Consider the following 19,181-nt stretch of genomic DNA (forward strand, 5'->3'; position numbering starts at 1 on the left):
TTTTAGTGTCCGACACCAACACGTCCTAGATGATTAACCGCACAAGCCACATTATTACAGATATATGGTGTAAAATGCGCACATGACCAGTATTTACAGTGTCTTTTTCAAACACTTCATTCTCTAACAAATATAGTCACAGCTTTTATATTTATTTATTTTAATATTTTGCGTTATGCATTCTAACCAACGGGTGTTTCTGCTCGTCAACAGAATCGCCAACTCTCTGATGGAAGTTACGGTTGAATACAGGTAACTGGACGTTCCTTTAGATTGGAGTTTCTCCTGTGAGCAATATGTTGCACAGCATTACAAATTCTTTGGGTTTCGCCAGCAAGAGGATAAAGTTCATGTACTCATGAACGTTCTTTCTATAAAATTCTCTGATTCATGAAAAAAGGAAAACATTGCCATGAAGCAGGTATATGCTTGAAGACTAAACAGTGTCCCTTTAATGACTTGTTGACACTCTGTCAGTTGGTGGAATAAGGAAGATGAAAAATGCAGATTTTAGGAAGATTAGATTGTTCCTGCTCAGATCTTCCATACCTCGAACTGTTACTGAGTGACCCAGAGTAACAAAACTGGAGAAGAATCTTATTCTTGGATAATTAAACAGCTTGATGGTGACGCTCTGTTTTGCAATATTCTAGGGTTTCAGTTCAGGTTGCCCCCCCCCCCCCCCAAAAAAAAAAACAAAAACAAAAAAAAAAAACAGTAGAGGCGTAACAAAATCAAAAAATGTAAATGCACCAATTCAGTATTCTAATAAAACATTCTGCAGCGGATGTTCACGAACGGTTGTTCATGGCCATCACCCAGAATGCAAAGCGCGCACCATTCACAGATGACGCCTTAACCCGTGGTTACACTTTGTAGGACAAACGTGGCAATTTTTGACGAAACTGTTTATTTTTATCTGTGGCTCTGCACTGCTTGCCCCATGACTTCCACCTCCCCGTCTTACAGCAGTGATGTAATGGTGACCAAATCTGACCCCTGAAATCCCTTAGTAACATAACAAAGGAAAAAAAACGCACAATGTATAGTTGATGTATAGATGTTGTACTATAACTGTATTGGACCATCTGTATGATATCTTCTCTTTATCTGTCTCTTGGACCATTGTGTTGATGCTACTGTACTATAGACTGCATACATTCCATCATCCAGTCAGATATGTGAGCAGCTTCCGGAATGCTGCTCCGTAAACGCTCCGGTTCGCTTACCGGTAATAGATTACTGTCTCATCGTTAATAGCCTTGATGAGCCACTTTCATCACAACTAAACTTTAAGAGAAAGAGTGGGGAAAAAAGGCATCAGCTGTCCGAGCGTTCCCCCTTATTTCAATTCTTATTTGCAGTCAGAATTCTGCTTTTCAAATTCCAGGCGGATTTTCCTGCCAGATCCTGCCCAGAGTCCTACATCGGCATGTTATTGGGTATCTCAAGAAGCAGTCAGCGTGCAGGTAACACTTTGTGAACCGTAAACTATAGAGGAGATTCCTCCCATGTCCAGTAACCACTGTTGATGACACTGACACTCCGCTGTGCCCTCGCCAATCAATAAATCTGTCACATAATAACCCGTAGACGTGTCTGCCACCGGCTGGAGTAGCGGACTCACACCACCTAACAAATTAAGCTAGCACCTACAGGGAGAAATACACTGCCCGCTATATCGTCAAATATGAGATGAAATTTTCAATAGAACGGGAAAATAAAACTGGAATTAAATGATGGGCAGAATGTTTAATGGTGGATGATACCAGGACATACTTCTCTGCAAATTACTGAAGGAAAACTTGAAATACTGCTCAGCACCATTTCAAAAGCTGGTACACCTTCCAGAGTCCACATGAAAAGGAAAAACCTTGAGTGGTGTGCTGCCACCTGCTGGATGTTTCAGGAATGTGCATCCGTATATCAAGAAAGCTTACTGTAACACCGATGGCACGATACCGATTTTCAAAACATAAGCACAGCGAAGTGTCGTAGGTCAACGTCAGCCGGATTCAGACCACTGATGTTGCAAAAACTCAGTACGTGCCTTAGCCCGCTGAGCTACAACACACGGCAAGAAATTAGACATGAATGAGATTTTAAACTTTAATTTTTTTTTTTTTTTTTTTTTTTAGAATTCTCCTGGTGGTTTCTTCTTTAGAGGACAGGACGCCCGTGTGAGGCGGGTGTAAGGTTCTGGGCCGCCCAGCGGGATTCTTTGTGGACTGCGCTGTGATACTGCCTTAGAAACCCCCCCCCCCCCCCAAAAAAAACGCAATGCTGATGGGGAGGGAGAGCGAGGAGAGTTGTCTTAAATGTAAACGTTTCTATTTTTGCACTGAAATTTTTTTTTCTGTACTTGCTTTTCTGCAGTTAGATTTTCACTGACACTGAAATTAATTTGAAATACCCCCCCCCCCCCCCAAAAAAAGAAATCATTAAATACTAATGTTTGCTTCACGCCGTACGTCCCGCGGGATGTGCGACGTGAAGCAAACATTAGTATTTAATTATTTTTATGATTGAGGTGTGAAACAGTGATTGTGGTTCCAGTGACAGACGGGTGTGTGCATTTGGGTTTTAGTTCTGCTATAATTAACTTGAAGACACCCAAAACGTGCCTGCAGATGAGCAGTTCTGGTGTGTTCAGTGTGTGTATGTGTGTGTAAACAAATGTTTTTTGGTCACAGGGTTTTGTGTGCATGTGGAATAGAGGATAAAATCCCTGGAAAGCTAACGAGGTTCGTGCAGCCTCACACAAAGAATCTGTATGGTTAATTAACCCTTGAGAGGGTTAAGCTGACCCTCTCAAGGGTCAGCTTAAAGCATAAAGGTATGACCACTTTGTCGCTAATCATCATGATAACTGATGACATCTGCTAACTAAACCAGACAAAGTTACTTGAATGCAATGAATTTGTGCTAAAAAGTCTTGATTTTTGGGAAGTTTGTATTCTGGGGGAGAGAGCTTTTTAAAAGCTCCGCCTCCATTTGGTCACATCTCAAAGTGTACTGACACAAACTTGAGTGAATGATTTGCTTGTTTGAGGAAATTGGCGTGGAGCCAGTGATGGCAAATCACACTGAAATTATTTGAAAATGATATTTATGAAAATGATGTGAGCAGCCTGTAAGAAATAGCAGGACAGTTGCATGTAAAATGTCAATTTGATTTAAGGTAAAAGTACCAAATTTTGCACCAAGTTACTTATTTTTAAATTATATTTTGTTTATTAAATTATTTATAATTAGATTAAATACATTTTTATTGTGTATGTATGCACTAAGCTCATTACAAAAAATTAATCAGTGTAATTGTGATTACAATTGCAGTGATATAAAAAAAAAAAGTCCTCAGCATATCATTTTTTGTTATTGTATATCAAACAGTGTTTGTGTAAAATTTGGTGCTTTTACAAAAACAACAAAAAAAAATGCACCGGCATTTCACATCCCGCTAAAACGATTTGGTGGATAAATGTGTTGAGGTTTGAAGTTAAAATACACACAAGAATTTTACTGGATTAAAACTTCTTATTTTCAAAAGCTACAAAAGTTACAAAGTCGGTACAAAGGACAAATTCCTTGAAACTATTAAAGAGACGGGACAGAAAATGTTCCAATGAGTAGACGCTGTCGGGCAGTGCCGCTGAATTAAAAAAATTTTTTTTTTAAAGATCATCTTAGTTTTGAGAGTAACAGCGGCGTTTTAAACTGCTCACGTATGAGCAGGAATAACTTCCTCTCTGCCTCGTGTCTCTTCCTTGGATTTATCCTCAACTCCCCCTCCACCTGCTCATCGCTACCCCCCCCGGTCAGTGCCTGTTGTCTGTAACCTAGTTTTTAAAGCGTGCCGTTAGCCTCGCTGTGTCTTTGTACGTCAGACTGTTATACTGTACCCCGGTTTCCCCATCACCTGTTTCCATGTTTCTGTGTCAGGTGATAACTCACCCCACCTCCCCCTCCTTGTCGTCATAGATCCCAGCTTACCACAGTCCTGTGTGCCCTTTACTCCCACTCTGACTATCACAGCCGTTTTCCTCTCTGCCTGGTCGGCGCGTTCACACTCGCCATCTACAACCCCTGGCAAAAATTATGGAATCACCGGCCTCGGAGGATGTTCATTCAGTTGTTTAATTTTGTAGAAAAAAAAACAGATCACAGACGTGACACAAAACTAAAGTCATTTCAAATGGCAACTTTCTGGCTTTAAGAAACACTATAAGAAATCAGGAAAAATAATTGTGGCAGTCAGTAATGGTTACTTTTTTAGACCAAGCAGAGGGAAAAAATATGGACTCACTCAATTCTGAGGAATAAATTATGGAATCACCCTGTAAATTTTCATCCCCAAAACTAACACCTGCATCAAATCAGATCTGCTCATTAGTCTGCATCTAAAAAGGAGTGATCACACCTTGCAGAGCTGTTGCACCAAGTGGACTGACATGAATCATGGCTCCAACACGAGAGATGTCAATTGAAACAAAGGAGAGGATTATCAAACTCTTAAAAGAGGGTAAATCATCACGCAATATCGTAAAAGATGTTGGTTGTTCACAGTCAGCTGTGTCTAAACTCTGGACCAAATACAAATAACATGGGAAGGTTGTTAAAGGCAAACATACTGGTAGACCAAGGAAGACATCAAAGCATCAAGACAGAAAACTTAAAGCAATATGTCTCAAAAATCGAAAATGCACAACAAAACAAATGAGGAACGAATGGGAGGAAACTGGAGTCAATGTCTGTGACCGACCTGTAAGAAACCGCCTAAAGGAAATGGGATTTACATACAGAAAAGCTAAACGAAAGCCATCATTAACACCTAAACAGAAAAAAACAAGGTTACAGTGGGCTAAGGAAAAGCAATCGTGGACTGTGGATGACTGGATGAAAGTCATATTCAGTGATGAATCTCGATTCTGCATTGGGCAAGGTGATGATGCTGGAACTTTTGTTTGGTGCTGTTCCAATGAGATTTATAAAGATGACTGCCTGAAGAGAACATGTAAATTTCCACAGTCATTGATGATATGGGGCTGCATGTCAGGTAAAGGCACTGGGGAGATGGCTGTCATTACATCATCAATAAATGCACAAGTTTACGTTGATATTTTGGACACTTTTCTTATCCCATCAATTGAAAGGATGTTTGGGGATGATATCATTTTTCAAGATGATAATGCATCTTGCCATAGAGCAAAAACTGTGAAAACATTCCTTGCAAAAAGACACATAGGGTCAATGTCATGGCCTGCAAATAGTCCGGATCTTAATCCAATTGAAAATGTTTGGTGGAAGTTGAAGAAAATGGTCCATGACAAGGCTCCAACCTGCAAAGCTGATCTGGCAACAGCAATCAGAGAAAGTTGGAGCCAGATTGATGAAGAGTACTGTTTGTCACTCATTAAGTCCATGCCTCAGAGACTGCAAGCTGTTATAAAAGCCAGAGGTGGTGCAACAAAATACTAGTGATGTGTTGGAGCGTTCTTTTGTTTTTCATGATTCCATAATTTTTTCCTCAGAATTGAGTGAGTCCATATTTTTTTCCCTCTGCTTGGTCTAAAAAAGTAACCGTTACTGACTGCCACAATTTTTTTCCTGATTTCTTATAGTGTTTCTTAAAGCCAGAAAGTTGCCATTTGAAATGACTTTAGTTTTGTGTCATGTCTGTGATCTGCTTTTTTTCTACAAAATTAAACAACTGAATGAACATCCTCCGAGGCTGGTGATTCCATAATTTTTGCCAGGGGTTGTAGTTCCTTTGTTCTCGGTGGCCAAAATAAACCATGAAACTAGGAAATGTACTGATCATTGTTTGGTAACTGTTTTTAGTGCTATGTTTTTGGAGCGTTTCAAGTATTTTCTAACATGTTACAATAAAAGATTGTAGTGTACAAATTCACATTTATAAAAAATAATGTGTATATATATATATAGATATATGAGAAATGTATGTTCTAATGCAATAAAGAGAATTAAGAAAACATGAACGTGTGTGTGTGGAATTCTGTACAGGATGGCTGGAAAAGTATTAATCCCAAACAAGAAGCCGATTTACAACAAAACACACGTCATTTGTTTGTGTTTTTATGACCCGGCCTCTGTTTAGTCAGTTTCCACAGATTTGTTGCTGCAGGTCAAGTCTGAATTAACCATGGCAGAGGTCAAGGTCATTGGGGTCACAGGTCAAACATTTCATCACCCTCTGCTCAAATTTGTACCAAACTTGGTATTGATGTTGATGGGTTCCTGAATTGTCCAGGTCAACTTGGTGCACAGGTGTGAGAGTTCCTGACTTGCGCAAGTGAGGCCAAATTTGGTCAAATTGGTGAAGGTCAAACCAGGAAGTGCCCTTAAAATGGTTCATTTCAGCAAATAAAATGGAGGGGAAAAAATTCAACCTGGTTTGGACTAAATGTGTGCACACAGGTGTGACTGAATTCTGAATTCAGCCTGCTGTCAATCACTTGGATGAAATTCGTGCAACTGGGATCAAAGGTCAGTTTTCCATTGGGCTGGGAAATTCTATCAACGCAGTCATCACATCCTAACTGATGTCATACTTAACCAACCTACCATTAGTGCCTGCATTACCATTTACTTAAATTTGAAAATTAAACTTGGGCTGAAAATGGAATTTCAGGCTGGAAAAATTATTTTAAAAATTTTATTGCTGGTTGAGCATATTAGAAAATTATTTTAATTACATAACTTGATTAAAATGGTACAGTGGAGAAAAGGTCCTGCAGGAATGTGAAGGTGAAATAATATCGAGCTTCACTTCAAACTAAGTTGACAGTTTAAGTAGTTTTTCCCACAGGTGGACAATATTTACAACTGTTATTTTTGCATTTTTTTGGCTGCAGCAGGTTTCCGTACTTAAAGTCGCGCTGCTGCTGTGATGACGTCATTAATTTTTCAGCATTGCTGCTGAAACAAACCATCATGTCGCCATCCTGCTGCTGACCGGCAGGTTTCAGACACTTGACTCTAACGAGGAACACTTCCATTATGCTGAGGATCTGATTTCTAATCCGCTGTTCGCTGAACGTTCAAGCTGCAGCTAACGCTAACTAGCCTGCTGGCTAAGTTAGCCGCTGTATTAGCACGCTAACTTGAAGTGATGGAGGGAATTCTCTACAAATGGACAAATTATATGACGGGTAAGTGTTTTTCTTTCTTCTGGGCAGTCTGCTGGCTGTTGCAGACTTTTTTGTTTGGTTTGATGGCTTTCAGGTAGGTTAGCTTTTAGCACCACAGTTCAGTACAGCTGTGACTTGGTGACATTTTGATTCAGACTCGGTAAATTCATGTCAATAAACAAATAAAAGCATTAGGCACAGTGCCGATAACTGTGATCTAAATCTGTAGATGTTTTGACCGAACAGCCCACCAAAAACCAAGTAAATGATTTGTCCATTAAGAGCAAATTACTCAGAATATTTTAATACTGTTTATTTATGCAGAACAGGAGTCACCTGCTCTGCATGTTTACCCAAAGTATGTCTGGTCCGCCCACTAATTAAGTCAGGTGTGCTCAGCCAATCAACAGCGAGGAAATCAGCTGGCTGCAGTAGGTACACATAGAAAACATGCAGGTTATGTGACTTCCAGGAGTGGGTCCAGTGTCACCGACCAAACGGTCCCCCCTAAAAATTGGTCCATCCTGCCTTCACTGCGCATGCGTCATCAGCCGCGGTTCACAGATTATCACCTCGTTTCTGCTTCAAACTGCACTCGAGTCATTATCTATCTCAGCAACAGATATCTGAAGCTTTTATACAACAGTCTTTTCCAAATAAATTCAGCATTATTTCATAATAAAAGACGAGGAAGCAATCAGAGTACCGCAGCTACACGATCAGGCCTTGCTCTCACTGCCTCCGATGTGCTTACCGAGTCTGCGGGCTCAGTAAACGCTGCAGCGGGCCACTCTCACAGCCCCAAGTCTGCTGTGCGGAGCTGCGGCCAACTCTGGCACCGCCTCCCTGTCTGCTGTATGGAGTTGCGGCCAACTTTGGCAACAGGCCCAGGGACTATGGTCGCTGTTTTGATGCAGAGCGCTCCGGCAGCCCGCAAGGGTAGACGTCTTACGGGAAAATCTGCAGCGCTGCAGGGTCTCGGTAACCGCAGCCGCAGAGCTCCATGGCCACTGAGATAGTTTTGTATCTTTTTAATGACTTGGAGTCTCTGCGGGTCCTGCATCTGTACCCCGCAACAGTAACACCGGAGGCAGTGTGAGCGAGGGGTCACACTGTCCGCAGCTTCTGACTGTGCCAAGTCACTGCTGTAATATGGGCTTGTGGGACTACTTTCAAGGTTTCCCGGATGTAAACAAGAAGACATCCAACATGGCACAAAGCCACACGCATGCATCAATGAGAGAGTAAGTAATCATGATTTAATTTACATTTTTGCCATTCGTGTGCCTTCAAACATTGTCAAATTAATACATCAGCAAATCATGTGTTGTTTTGCAGTGCAGGTATTCATTTCTGTGGGACTACTTTAAGTGAAGTGATTGCCTCTTGGTGATGAGGCCAGAGCATGGATGTGCACAGAATATTAAAAATCTTAATAGTGGTTCGGCTCAGCTGAGAGAGACCACTGCCTGAGCAGTGGTGATCAGTAGAGGATGCGTTCACTGTGTGTAGGTCATTTCAAAGTGTCACGGAGTATTGCCTCGCTTAAAACTGACTTGAAAATGATTTAAGAGGTTTTAACTTGTCATCTGATGGTTAATAATCCCATTAATCCATTTGATCGCTTTGGGTGAAGAGACTCTGTCATAGATGAGTGGCTGAGCTCTGATATGACACATGCGCAGTGGAGGCAGGGCGGACCAATTTTTTAGGGGTGGACCCTTTGTTCTGCGACACCAGTTACTCCTGATATGCTCTGAAAGTAGAAGAAGTACATGAAAAGTATCAACATCAAATTATGCTTTTAGTGCCAAACTGTAAAAATGTTCATTATACAGTCTGGCTCATTTTGGAATATTGAATTATTTGATATGAGACATTAATGATTTGGTGGTTTTAATATTGCAGTTGATAAATATGGAAGTAATTTTGAATATAAAGTAACTCAGGTTTGTATTTAAGTACAGTACTCAAGTAAATGTACTTACAGACTTGATTGTGACATTTGGCTTTCATGACTATATTTGCATGGATTATGCTCATGTGCCTGTGGGTGTGAGAGAGAGAGAATGTAAATACAGGCTATATATATATATATACACACACACACAACTTTTCATCTGCAAAGAAGATGGTCATAACATGTATTTTTTTTAGATATATGTCTGGATGGAAAGCTGAAAGGTTGGAGTTTGTTGTACTAATGTCAAAATTGCCACCAAAATTGACATTTTGTTATTAGGTGTCGTTTTCTTTCAGACATGTTGGACGTAGGCTCCATGTTGCCCGATTACTGCCTGCAAACACGTTGTCATGTTCTCCATCACTTTGGGAAATGTTTCCTGAGGAATGTTCTGAATTTCTCAGTGGATGTTTTCCTTCAGCTGAGCAAGAGCCTGAGGTCTAGGGTTTCCATAGATCCTGTCCTTGAGATACACCTACAAGAAGAAGTCTGGAGGAGTAAGGTCAGGGGAATACGGTGGCCACTCAGTGTCGTTGTAGAGAGAGATGAATCAGCCTTCAAAGTGTTGTTTCAGAGAAGGCCTTGTTTCCCTAGCTGGATTTGCTGGAACCAATGGGTTCTCATCTGGATCATGTTGTTTCTCCTACAGGCCCAAGTATGCAGCTCAGGCAAATAGAATTCCCAAATCATTTCCTGATAGTTCTCCTGATTTACTGTGTAATTTGTCATAAAAATCATTTTTTTCTGTTGTTGTATGGTTCGTCTTGGCATTTTTTCCTGGTGCTTGCTTTATCAAAATAAACTTCAGGGTTTCTGCAACAAGAAATGAAGCACAATTACAGTGTTGTTAGAAGGAAAGGTGATGTAACACAGTGGTAAACATCCCACTGTCCCAGCTTTTTGAAACGTGTTGCAGGCATCCATTTCAAAATGAGCAAATATTTGTACAAACCAATAAAGTTTAACAGTTTGAACATTCAATATCTTGTCTTTGTGGTGTATTCAACTGAATATAGGTTGAAGAGGATTTGCAAACCATTGTATTCTGTTTTATTTACATTTTACACAATGTCCCAACTTCAATGAAATTGGGGTTGTAGAATTCGGGAGAAAAGTTTAACAATTTGCAAACTCCACATTAAATTTTTTGCATGTTCTCCACATCTGCTGTAATTCAGCACACTTTGGGCATTTGCAACCTTTTATTTTATTTGATTGTACAGAATTGAAAGCACAAAAGTAAACATGAGTTCAGAGTGCAGGTGGTCCAAAAGTATTTGGACATACTGCTAACACAATTCTGGCCCATTTTAATAGTTTTGTTCGTGGATCAGTTTTCTCATTTGGGGTTTGACGACACAGTTTCATTTAGTAGAGGGTTAGAAGGTCGAGTCCCTGTCATTCCTGTGTGCTGATGTTACTCTGGATGGCATTACTCTGACCTCTAGTAATACTGTGAGAAATCTTGGAGTCATTTTTGATCAGGATATGTCATTCAATGCGCATATTAAACAAATATGTAGGACTGCTTTTTTGCATTTGCGCAATATCTCTAAAATTAGAAAGGTATTGTCTCAGAGTGATGCTGAAAAACTAATTCATGCATTTATTTCCTCTAGGCTGGGCTATTGTAATTCATTATTATCAGGTTGTCCTAAAAGTTCCCTGAAAAGCCTTCAGTTAATTCAAAATGCTGCAGCTAGAGTACTGACAGGGACTAGAAGGAGAGAGCATATCTCACCCATATTGGCCTCTCTTCATTGGCTTCCTGTTAATTCTAGAATAGAATTTAAAATTCTTCTTCTTACTTATAAGGTTTTGAATAATCAGGTCCCATCTTATCTTAGGAACCTCATAGTACCATATCACCCCAATAGAGCGCTTCGCTCTCAGACTGCAGGCTTACTTGTAGTTCCTAGGGTTTGTAAGAGTAGAATGGGAGGCAGAGCCTTCAGCTTTCAGGCTCCTCTCCTGTGGAACCAGCTCCCAATTCAGATCAGGGAGACAGACACCCTCTCTACTTTTAAGATTAGGCTTAAAACTTTCCTTTTTGCTAAAGCTTATAGTTAGGGCTGGATCAGGTGACCCTGAACCATCCCTTAGTTATGCTGCTATAGAGTTAGACTGCTGGGGGGTTCCCATGATGCACTGAGTGTTTCTTTCTCTTTTTGCTCTGTATGCACCACTCTGCATTTAATCATTAGTGATTGATCTCTGCTCCCCTCCACAGCATGTCTTTTTCCTGGTTCTCTCCCTCAGCTCCAACCAGTCCCAGCAGAAGACTGCCCCTCCCTGAGCCTGGTTCTGCTGGAGGTTTCTTCCTGTTAAAAGGGAGTTTTTCCTTCCCACTGTTGCCAAGTGCTTGCTCACAGGGGGTCGTTTTGACCGTTGGGGTTTTTCTGTAATTATTGTATGGCCTTGCCTTACAATATAAAGCGCCTTGGGGCAACTGTTTGTTGTGATTTGGCGCTATATAAATAAAATTGATTTGATTTGATGTGTGTTGGAGCAAGTCTCTGAACCCTCATTTGCTCCCAGTGCTCAGTTCAGCACTTTGACACATTATTGTGTTGATGTGTAAATGTACACAAAATCAAAGTGTACAACTTCATCACTGTTTGAAGGAAGGAAGTGTCAGCTGTTTTGAGTTTTGTGTCCTCAGGCTGGCAGCCGCGCTGGTTCGTCTTAGAGAACGGCGTCATCTCGTACTACGACAGCGAGGACGATGTTGGGAAAGGCAGCAAAGGATCCATCAAGATGTCCGTGTGCGACATTAAAGGTTCCTTGCAGCGTTACACCATTGTTGATCGTGTTTGCCATCAGGCTGAACTTGTGCACTGACTCATGTCAACATTTGATTGTTCAGTCCATCCGACGGATCTGACACGCCTGGAGCTGATCATTCCTGGCGAGCAGCATTTTTACGTGCGGGCTGTGAACGCGGCGGAGAGACAGCGGTGGCTGGTGGCTTTAGGGTCGTCCAAAGCTGGAACACTGGACAAACACAGAGGTATTCATGTGTTCATAAGGAAATAACTTTTACCAGTAAGCAACCGGTTATTCTGTGTCAACGAGTCCAGAATTAAGCACATCTGAGTTTACTTTCTTTGGGGGGATTATGAAAAAGCATCTATTGGATTCATGGAACCATACACAATTCAAAATCTATGTTCCAAATGCTTTTTCTTCTTCTTTGAAATTTGGCCCTTGACACCAAATTTCAGTGTTTTTGTGACCCTTGCCTGTGCATGTCTTATTTTACTTATTTATTTTTATAGGACTGTGTTGAAATTTGATATGAACATCCAAAAAAAAGGGGAAAAAAAACCCTTGTTGGATTATTTCCCACATGAATTCATGTCAGTAGTTGTTGAATTCTGCAAAGCAATCACAATCATACATTAAATAATTTTTACTCGACTGAAAAATCTTTTATTTCCATTAGTTTTCAGTCATTTGCAGCCAAATTTGTTTTCTTTGTTGTATTAATGTACATCTATAAAATCCAGAAGTGTCTGTCATCAGTACAGTAAATGTGAAACAGTGAAGACGGGTTGTGCATGTGCCGGTGCACATTGATCAGTCATGAACGCATCCTGTTAAAAACCTGCACTAGAGCCAGTTTCGTGCACGCTCATAAGTGTCCGTCATCAATGCAGTCAGCTGCATGTTCAGGCAGCCGGGTTAAAACTGCGCCATCTTCCGGTACGGAGAGCAGACTCCGCCTACATCTGGATCCAAAATCCAGAGCTTGTATGATTTTTAAATCAGTTGATTTAAATCATGATTTAAATTGCTCTAAAAAAATCATCAAAAATGATTTTTTTTGTTTTATTTAGAACATCAAAGAAATACGAAATCGTTATTTAATGGTACATGTACATGTTGTATGTGCACCTTTATGTTTTAACATGTCACTAAAGAGTATAACTAAGTATATTATTTGTATAGTCTCATTTAGAATAGTGAACTAAATAAAAATGAAAAAGTATATTTAAATTGAAAAAAAAAAAAAATCAAAAATCATGACTTTATAGAAAAAAGTAGATTTTTTAAACCAGCCCTGCCAAAATCTGACAAACTCTAAAAAAAAAAAAAAAAATTGAGAGTTGAGGGTGAAGTGTCTGTCATCTCCTCTCTGCACACAGCACTCTGAACCAAGCAGCACATTCAATGCACATGCATAGTTTTGAGCTGATAAAAAGTCCATCGCACTGGAAAATGAGTACTGTATTACTGACTTTTTCCAAGCATCTGCTTAGCAGATTGAGCTGAATGGATGGTCGGTAGTTTCATGATCTGATGTTGCAACGTTGTTTCACTCTTGTCGATTTGCCATTGTGCTGTTATTGCCTTTGCTCTGAGTGACGTCATCTGCTGATAAATGCAGACTTAAATGCACTGAAACAAGAAGTCTAGGTAGCAGTAAGGTCCTTCAGTGACCGTGTGTGCGCGGATAGTCTTACAGTCACCAATACTTTGATGCTGAGTTGTTGTACGACACGTCAGACAATATGAGACAAGTCTTTTAAATATTGTCGTAATTTCCTTCATTTTTTTTACATTTTTCTCCCCAAAAGATGTGTCAAAGAAACTGTGATTTAGGGGAAGCACCATTCACCAAAGCTCTGGCATTACGGCTGACATCCAGCTGAATTCGAGATTCATCTGTGACCCGGGTTTGAATATTGAAGTTTACATTGTGTTCAGTTTTCAAAATACAACTAACTATTTTAACAGCCAGATAGTCTTTAAGATAAATAAAAGAAACATGTTTTGTTTGTTTTGTGCCTGTTTCCTTTTTCTGTGGACTGCAGAAAGACCAGGCGCAGTGAGCAGGTTTCTCCATGTAAGAAGAAACAGGAGTTGCATCTGAATTTGCATCCAGTGTAAAACTTGTCAAATATTGATGCAGTGACCCAGAAAAAAGAACAGGCGGGTGACGATAAAGAGCAAATCTGAACAACTAATTACTTACAAATGGACTTTTTTTGTTCTTGAGAAATGACTTGAAACTGATGAATACCACCGGTGGTTATCTTGTTTGTCTCAAATGTTGAAATTGTAACAGATTCAAACCTGTTTGGGTCTGTGTCCTCAGTTTTACCTGAACCGTTTGTGCCTTTAATCATCAGAGTAAAAACACAGCATTCACTCATGTGGGATTTTGTATTTTTCAGTGTCTAATTGTACTCTCACGTCTCCATCCAGCTCCTGAGTGTCTGAAGACAAAAATGTCTGAACTGCGTCTCTACTGTGACCTCCTGACCCAGCAGGTCCAGACCATCCAATCACAGCACAGCACCGACACACAGACCACGCCCACCTCTGAGGTATTCGTGTTCAGGTTTTCACGTTTCAGTCTCTGCTTTTATTTTCTAATTACTTTACGACAAGATGACAGAAATGTGATGTCACATGTCACCGTGGCAACTTTATGACCCTCAACACCCACAAACACAGCACATAAAGAAACTAACAACATCTGTTAATACTCAAAAAATGTCATATTCATAGAAGTCATAAATGTGCAGATCTGAAACATTTTCAACATAATTCAGATTTACTGTTGCAGATCATTTTTGGAGGTTTTTTTTTTTTTTTTTTTTTTTTTTATAGTTTGTGGGCAACGTTTTTTGGAACGGTCAGCTACAGATGGCAACTCTTCTTTCTCCAGGCCTCCCTCCTCAGCGCCACGTGCGCAACCTTCATCAGGACTCTGGAGGAGTGTATGACCCTGGCCAACCACAGCTTGACCCCTGACCTCCGACCTCCAGAGAGGGTAGGTCACGCAAGTTAAAAATATAAACAAAAAACCCACAAAGGAACTTTCCTGAAGATGAACCTTTCAACACAGTCTTTTGAAAAGGCATTTTGCTGTTTTTTTTGTACCTCCACGCAGATGAAAAGGTCAATTAGTCATCCTGGAACATACACTTACGACAGGTGAGTTTATCCACACACGAGACTGTTGTGTGTGTACACATACATACACACACAGAGAATCAACATTACACATATTCAAACTGTTCTATTTTTGTCCCCCCACATAGAAATGCTGTCTGTCCGTCCTTCCAAAACATTGTACGTCCTATAACTTTTCATAGATTTGGAACAGCTTCACCAAATTTGCAGCAGAGATGCATCCCTTGAAGGTCTTGGTCAGGTTTGGTGATGAGTGACCATGACCAAATACTGAAGGTCACAGATCCAAAACTTGTGTGTGTGTGTGTGTGTGTGTGTGTGTGTGTGTGTGTGTGTGTGTTTCCAATGATTTCAGATGGGTTCATCAAATTTGCAGCAATCATGCATCCCTTCAAGGTCCATGCTGATGGCGATTGGCGAGGGACACAGCCATCAGGCCAGCATAGCGTTGTCATTATAAGGATGTTATTAGTAGAACCTTAAAATCCAACCTCACAAAGACAGGAAGCCAGTGAAGAGATGCCAAAATAGATGTAATGTGATTGAACTTTCTACTTCCTGTCAAGAGTCTGGCAGCAACATTTTGAACCAATTGGAGACCCCCTAATGCTGGACTGCGGTAAACCAGAAAATAGAGCATTGCAGTAGTCCAATCTAGAGGAAATATATGTATGGATCAAGGTCTCAGCATCAGCCATAGATGGGATGGGATGAATCTTTGCTATGTTTCACAGATGGAAGAAAGCAGTCCTCGTAATATCTCTGTTGTAAAAGGACAACGTGGGGTCAAAAATCACCCCAAGGTTCTTCACTTTGTCAGTGTGATGTATGACACATGAGCCTAGGTTAAACGTTAATTGAACAAACTTATGCCAATGATGATCATTTCTTTTGTCTGAGTTTAAAAGTAAGTAATTGCTGGACATCCAGCTTTTCACTGACTCAAGGTAATCATCTAAGGATTTTATATGTATCAGATTACTAGCAGTTATCAGCATGTATAACTGAGTATCAGCAGCATAGCAATGAAAGGTAATCCTACAACACGCAATATGTGCCCAAGGGGTGCTATATAAAGGGAGAAAAGCAGGGGGCCTAAGACAGACCCCTGTGGGACCCCATATCTCATGTCACCAAGGGTAGAGGGAGTGTTGTTATACAAGACACAGTGAGAACAACTGGTTAAGTATGATCTCTAACTGAAATTACCCAGAATTCTCAACAAGTAGAAACAGTCACTTACACTTTTATTCCTCAACCCCACCCCCTTTGTCCTTCTCAGGTCAGGAGTTCATAAGGAGTATGTGTGTGGAGGTCAGAGGTCATCTTACCGGCGGAACAGGACGTGCTCTGACAGCTCTGTTTATGACGCAGAACGTAAGAATTCGCCACTTTTTGTTGGTGTTTGTTTAAATCTTCTCACTCACTTTCTCTTAATATGGGGAAATATAACTAGAAGTCAAAGTTTAATCCTTCAGTTTCAGCCTGACTGTAAATGTGCGAGGTCAGAGGTTGCTGAGAACAGTAATTGTTCCTGCAGTTTGAGTGGATGATATACCGCAGAGTGCCACTTGGGGGCAGTCTTCACTTTGACAGTCTGAATGTTGCTGGATTATTACAGCAGCCGCCTGCTGATTGTGTTTCAGGTGTGTTGCTGAGTCTCAATGGCGGCGACTCCACCATTCCTGAGGAGAGGGCGGGCAGTACCAGCCCCAAGACCACGCCCACTGACACAGACACCGACCTCTCGATCTGAAGTCCGTCCATACGACCCCACATTGGGAGAGGCTCGCTGTCAAAGTGACATTGAGACGCTGACTTCCTGTGAGGACCGTCACTGCGTTTTCACCCTGAAGTCAGCCGATCACCAAACACGTGCACTTTGGAAGTGTTTTTGCGGCAGAGAGGAGATGCAGCCGGTTTCTCCGTCCCACCACGAGGCCGCGTCTTCTCCACACGCTGCTCGTATTCTAAGTATTCATGAAGGAGAAGCGTGGGCACAGTCGAATGTCTGCTTCTGATGTTTTATTAAACCTCCTATGTTCAAAGTGTGTGCATGTGCAGCCTGTGTGCATGTGTCACCTCAATGTCAAAATTCAAAACATTTTGGAATCGTTGCTGCAGAGACGAATGTCTGCAAGCTGCAGTTCAGCCACTGAACTGTTACACCTCCAAATTAAACAGTCTGGTTTCGATTTTATGAGAAGTGCGCACGTGTAACATGTACCTTCCTGGAGGCGGGGCATGTTTGTGAGGTAAAATATACTGTATCAAGCAAACAAAGGATTAAAAGAAAACCCTGGATTCTGAAAATTGCTGCAGATTTTAATCTTATAGAAGTGTAATGAGGGGAAAAAAGTGCCTCATCTCAAAATTAATGAGTTTATCATCTTGTGAATTCAGTGAAATGAGGCACTTTTTTCATAAAAACTTCAGAAAACAGTTTTCTACATTTATTTTGTCCCCCCCCCCACCCCGAGTTAATCAAATAATTGATTCAGTCCAGAAAAAAAGTTTTGTTTTTTTTCCCAGCAAATGATTGACTCAGAAGGGACCAATCTGAGATTAATTGTATTATTAAGAGAAACATTTGTAATAGGTCTCAGTAAGTAATATTTCCCAATTTGTGAAGCAGAATATTTCTGTTTTCTGACATTGAATTATCAGTTTCTTCCACAAAAAAAGAAAACTTTTCTTTAAGGATGATTCTAATTGGTTTTTGTTTTTGCACTTTACAGAGTTTAACATCCTTGAATGTGATTTTTAAAATGATTTACTGGTAAACATTTTGTAGGTGAAAACTGTGAAAAGTGAAGTTGTCTTTCTTTTTCTTCCCCTTTAATATATACTTGTTGTTTATTTTGGAGCTGCCTTTTGTGGAACGTTTCACTTTAAGACGTTTTAAAAGAATAAGTTTCCTTGACCAAAGTTTCTGTGTAGTATTTGATATTTTTGATGGATCAGAGTGAATTTAAAGTATTCAGATTTAAATGATTAGTGATTAGCACTGTTGCCTCACAGCAAGAAGGTCATGGGATCGATTCCCACCTGTGGCCTTTCTGTATGGAGTTTGCATGTTCCCTCCGGGTGCTCCAGGTTCCTCCCACATCCAAAGACATGCAGGTTAGGTGGACTGGAAACTTTAAATTGTCCGTAGGTGTGAATGTGTTTGTCTGTGACAGACTGGCGTCTTGTCCAGGGTGAACCCGCCTCGCGCCCTGTGGTGCTCCCCTGTGACCCTTAATTGGAATAAGTGGTTGAAGGTGAGTGAAAGCATTTAAATGGTAAATGGACTGTATTTACATAGCACTTTTCCATCTGCATCAGACGCTCAAAGCGCTTTACAATAATGCCTCACATTCACCCCGATGTCAGGCTGCTGCCATACAAGGTGCCCACTACACACCGGGAGCAAGGACCCGGTGATTTTCTGGTCAGGCTGGAATTTGAACCAAGGATCCTCTGGTCTCAAGCCCAACGCTTTTCCACTAGACCATCACCCTCCCAACCTTTGAACCTTTTGCTCTTTTTTTTTTCTTTTTTCAGTAAGTTTGTGTTACTGCTGTCAGATTTGTTTCTTTTGTTATTAATTCCAGAGTATTTGTGGTAATAATATTCCTGTTGATCTGTTTATTTATTTTTGTTTGTCCTTGCTGATCTTCACGCCTTAACTGATGTGTGGTTTTCAGACTCTAAATAAAGTGACACAGAGCTCTCATTGACTTTAATAGTTACAAAAGTGATACGTGTGTGTGTGTTTTTTTTTTTTTTAATTCATGGTGACTGATGCAGTTCTTGCTGAAGCTCGGCCACACGAGTGCACAGTAGCCTGGTCATAAAGTCGTCCTGCAGCGCCACAAAGATAAACTGAACACACAAAACCACGGCAGGAAAAACTGATCAAATAGCAGTTCAACAGCAGAGTTAAAAACTGCAGCAGTACTCTGAGTACACACTACTTTTTCACTAAAAGTTCTGAAGTATTAATTATTCAGTCACCTGACCTGAATCAAACTGAACAGCTTTAAAGTTCCTCAACAGAAAACCCCCAACCCCCCATCAAATCCAAGCGTGGCTACAAAATAACATTAAATGTTAGCTCATCTCATCATTTTAGGTTTATCTAAACTGGTAACGGCATT

At 40.6% G+C, this 19,181-nt stretch overlaps 1 protein-coding gene and 1 long non-coding RNA gene across 2 annotated transcripts; one reads left to right on the forward strand and one right to left on the reverse strand.

Moving 5' to 3' along the window:
• Positions 1–1,614: 1,614 nt before the first annotated feature.
• Positions 1,615–15,781, reverse strand: LOC117523016. The gene is made up of 3 exons (XR_004564383.1): positions 15,772–15,781; positions 3,021–3,025; positions 1,615–2,107 (listed from the first exon to the last, which is right to left on the reverse strand). It is a non-coding gene; the product is annotated as an uncharacterized LOC117523016 (long non-coding RNA).
• Positions 6,917–18,157, forward strand: LOC117523015 (pleckstrin homology domain-containing family A member 3-like). The gene is made up of 8 exons (XM_034184435.1): positions 6,917–7,172; positions 11,777–11,893; positions 11,981–12,124; positions 14,326–14,447; positions 14,792–14,896; positions 15,017–15,060; positions 16,322–16,416; positions 16,686–18,157. The coding sequence occupies exons 1-8, from the start codon at positions 7,133–7,135 to the stop codon at positions 16,793–16,795; spliced, it is 777 nt and encodes a 258-aa protein (XP_034040326.1). The 5' UTR covers positions 6,917–7,132; the 3' UTR covers positions 16,796–18,157.
• The last annotated feature ends 1,024 nt before the right edge of the window (positions 18,158–19,181 follow it).

The sequence above is a fragment of the Thalassophryne amazonica genome, chromosome 13, assembly GCF_902500255.1.
Source record: "Thalassophryne amazonica chromosome 13, fThaAma1.1, whole genome shotgun sequence".
In the NCBI taxonomy this organism is placed as follows: Eukaryota; Metazoa; Chordata; class Actinopteri; order Batrachoidiformes; family Batrachoididae; genus Thalassophryne; species Thalassophryne amazonica.

Coding starts and splice junctions, on each gene's coding strand:
- LOC117523015 (XM_034184435.1), top strand. CDS start 7,133: ATGGAGGGAATTCTCTACAAATGGACAAATTATATGACGG. Junction 11,894..11,980: donor GTCCGTGTGCGACATTAAAG/GTTCCTTGCAGC, acceptor TTGATTGTTCAG/TCCATCCGACGGATCTGACA. Junction 14,897..15,016: donor ACCTCCGACCTCCAGAGAGG/GTAGGTCACGCA, acceptor ACCTCCACGCAG/ATGAAAAGGTCAATTAGTCA.